The 2,859-nt window shown below is 38.4% G+C and overlaps 1 protein-coding gene across 1 annotated transcript; it reads right to left on the bottom strand.

Moving 5' to 3' along the window:
• Positions 1 to 452: 452 nt before the first annotated feature.
• On the bottom strand, positions 453 to 1,122 carry LOC128860469 (uncharacterized). The gene has a single exon (XM_054098028.1). It carries the CDS (start codon positions 984 to 986, stop codon positions 543 to 545), a length of 444 nt encoding a protein of 147 aa, XP_053954003.1. The 5' UTR covers positions 987 to 1,122; the 3' UTR covers positions 453 to 542.
• Positions 1,123 to 2,859: the final 1,737 nt, after the last annotated feature.

Here is a 2,859-nt window from a genome sequence, read left to right on the forward strand (position 1 = left end):
TTGCAGCTGGGGATGAAACGTGGTATTTCCTACATGCACCTGAAACTAAGCGTCAAAGTGCCGAGTGGAAGGCCCCAGACGAGCCACCACCTAAAAAATGGAACCAAAGGTCATCGATGTTTAGCTGATTAATTTTTGGAAACAGCTATTCAGTCAGCATGGCTCGTTAGCGCTCGCCATTCACCGTAACGACAGCTCCTTTCTTATTTTGAAAGAAATGATACCACGAGTGAGTGCTCGATGAACTTCGCTAACAGATTTTTTTTTTTTCAGAATAAATTTCCAGAATTTAGAGGAGTTCTTCTGACGTTAAGCGATTCATAATGACTTGCCAAACCTAACAGAAAGGAAGTTTCAACACAATTTGTCATTATCGGCCATATTTCTCGCTATCAATAAAACTCATGCAGCTATACCTATATTTAATACAAATGAACGATTAATAGATTGCTTAAATGTTTTTTTTTTTTTTTTCAAATTTATTTCGACCGCACTTTCAAATAAGCAACCTCAATTTATTATTTCACTACACATCGTTTCGTTTACCAAACTTCACGGCAGCGGCCCATGTCGTCGGGCAAAAAACCGGGGCGGCAGGGGAAATCAATCATCGCAACCTTCATCACGTGTATGCTTTCGCCACTCTTGGTGTCTTGCTCGTACTGTCGCCGTACTGCAGCCTCATCCAATTCCACGCACTGATCGGCTGTGCCGCGAATCTTCGTCGCATTCGGGCATTCAATAAATTTCACACAATACTTCACGCAGGGCTTGGGCGGCACCGTTGCGCCCTTCAACTTCTCGATGCACTTGTAGCGCACCATGCAGCTGACATCAACGGTGGGTACTTTGTTGTTGATGTAAATGGGCGGCGGACGAGAGGTCGTCGTTACGGCCGCGTTCGCAGTAGCGACAACAGGGCTAGTGAAAGCGATGAAGCAGCATAAAATGGTCAGGCCCAAACCCAACAGCGATAACTCACGCATGGTCGTTGAGGTAGTCGTTGGTATTTATTAACTTAAAATGTACAACAAAAAAAAAAGGGATTGAACTTTTAGTCAACTTTTTATTGCACACCAATCGGGTTGAAATTTCGTTTGTAACTAAAATTCTGAAATACTGAAATTAAGCGGCGGTCGAGACTGCAAAGCTAAGCTTTAGCTCAGCACCAGCATTAAAAAACAATAAAAACAGCAACGGCTCTAGCGACGCGCGATAACCCTTGACTGGTAGTGTTCGACAAGATTAGGCGCGCTTAATGTTTCGCAGTGAACGAAAGGTGGAAATAATGTGAGAAAAAAATGAAAACAAAAGCAAAGCGCAAAATCATTGTTTTATGATAATGGAACAAAGTAAACAAAATGAAACAAGTTTATAAAGGCTATTTCAAGAATGATGCCTAGATCTCAATAGTAAATAATTTCTAGGCGGTAACTTTTTTTAAGTGATCTTTGACATTTGTCATGTAGACAGAGGCAAAGGCATCTAAGTCTTTAAAATGATTGAAATTTATGTGAAAGCAGTCGGTCATTCAAGAAAAAACATATTGCGAAATTCGTGACTGTTTTGGAAGAAATAATCATCCGAATGAGTTGACAATTAAAAGGTTGGTGAACAAATTTCAAGAAACTGGTTCTGTCGAGAATAGTAAAAGGACTAGCAGACAAAAACTGGGCTTTCTCTTAAGAATATTGCTGCTGCAGCGCAAAGTGTTGCTGAACATCCGTCAACATTCTCAATAATTAACAACCAACTGCATTCTTAAGTCGACTGTTTGGCGGATTTTAGCTGTAGGCGGCCTCGTGGTGGACATATGAGTGACTTGATTTTTCACACATAATTGTTAAGAGATTTATTTTTAATCAAAATATTTAAACTTGAAATAATCTAAATTTTTTGATGTTGTAATGTAAACTTACGTTGTTGGGTATTTTCTTCTATACAATAAAAACTCGAGCAACAAAAATAAAAAAATTGTCAAAAATCAACCCGATTTTCGAGTTAGTTGAAGTTTGCACGTGCTCGACAAAATTTTAAGGAGCTATGAAACTATGTACTGGAAACTTGTGTAAAAATTCCAATTGAAAAGTCTGAGATTTTGATAACTCTAAAGGCTCTGAATGAAAAGTATAAAAATTTGGTCAAAATTTGGTTTAATTTTTTTTTTTAATTTGCACAAAGATATAAGCTTGGTTTTATGGAAGAATGAGTAATAATTTTATGGAAAAATTATTACATTTAAAAATGAAACAAAAACAGAAACATGAAAACATCAAATACATGTTGTGCATGTACAAGGTGAAGTCCGAAATTAAGAAAACTGAGCTAAAATAGAAATGACAGGAACTTTATTCTGATAACTTCAAGTTTATTTATTCAAAATAGTCCCCTCTGCCCTCGATACATTGTTTTGCGCGATCTAAAAGCTTTTTAAAAGAGTGTTTCAGCTCAATTAACGGAATGTCTATCTGGATGTCGGTATAAGCCTTTTGGATGGCCTCTACGGACGCAAAACGTTTCCCTTTCATGGCCAAGTGCAATTTTCCGAATAGGTAGAAGTCACAGGGAGTCATATCAGGCGAATACGGCGAGTTATTGATGGTTAAAATGCGATTTCTAGTTCAAATATCAGTCACAAGAGTGGATCGATGAGAAGGTGGATTATCAAGCAATAAGCGCCAGCTTCCTCCTTCGCGGTATTCGGTTTTCAGGGGGAATTCGATGAATGAGTCGCAGAGCCCTTTAGAACGCCAAGATGGAAAATTACATTTCGAGTTTGGCTCACGGACACAAACTCCTTAGAATCGTAAAAACAAATGAGCATCGACTCTTGATTTTTGACTTCTTCAAACGCGATTT

The sequence above is a fragment of the Anastrepha ludens genome, chromosome 2 (genome assembly GCF_028408465.1).
Source record: "Anastrepha ludens isolate Willacy chromosome 2, idAnaLude1.1, whole genome shotgun sequence".
NCBI classification, from domain to species: domain Eukaryota; kingdom Metazoa; phylum Arthropoda; class Insecta; order Diptera; family Tephritidae; genus Anastrepha; species Anastrepha ludens.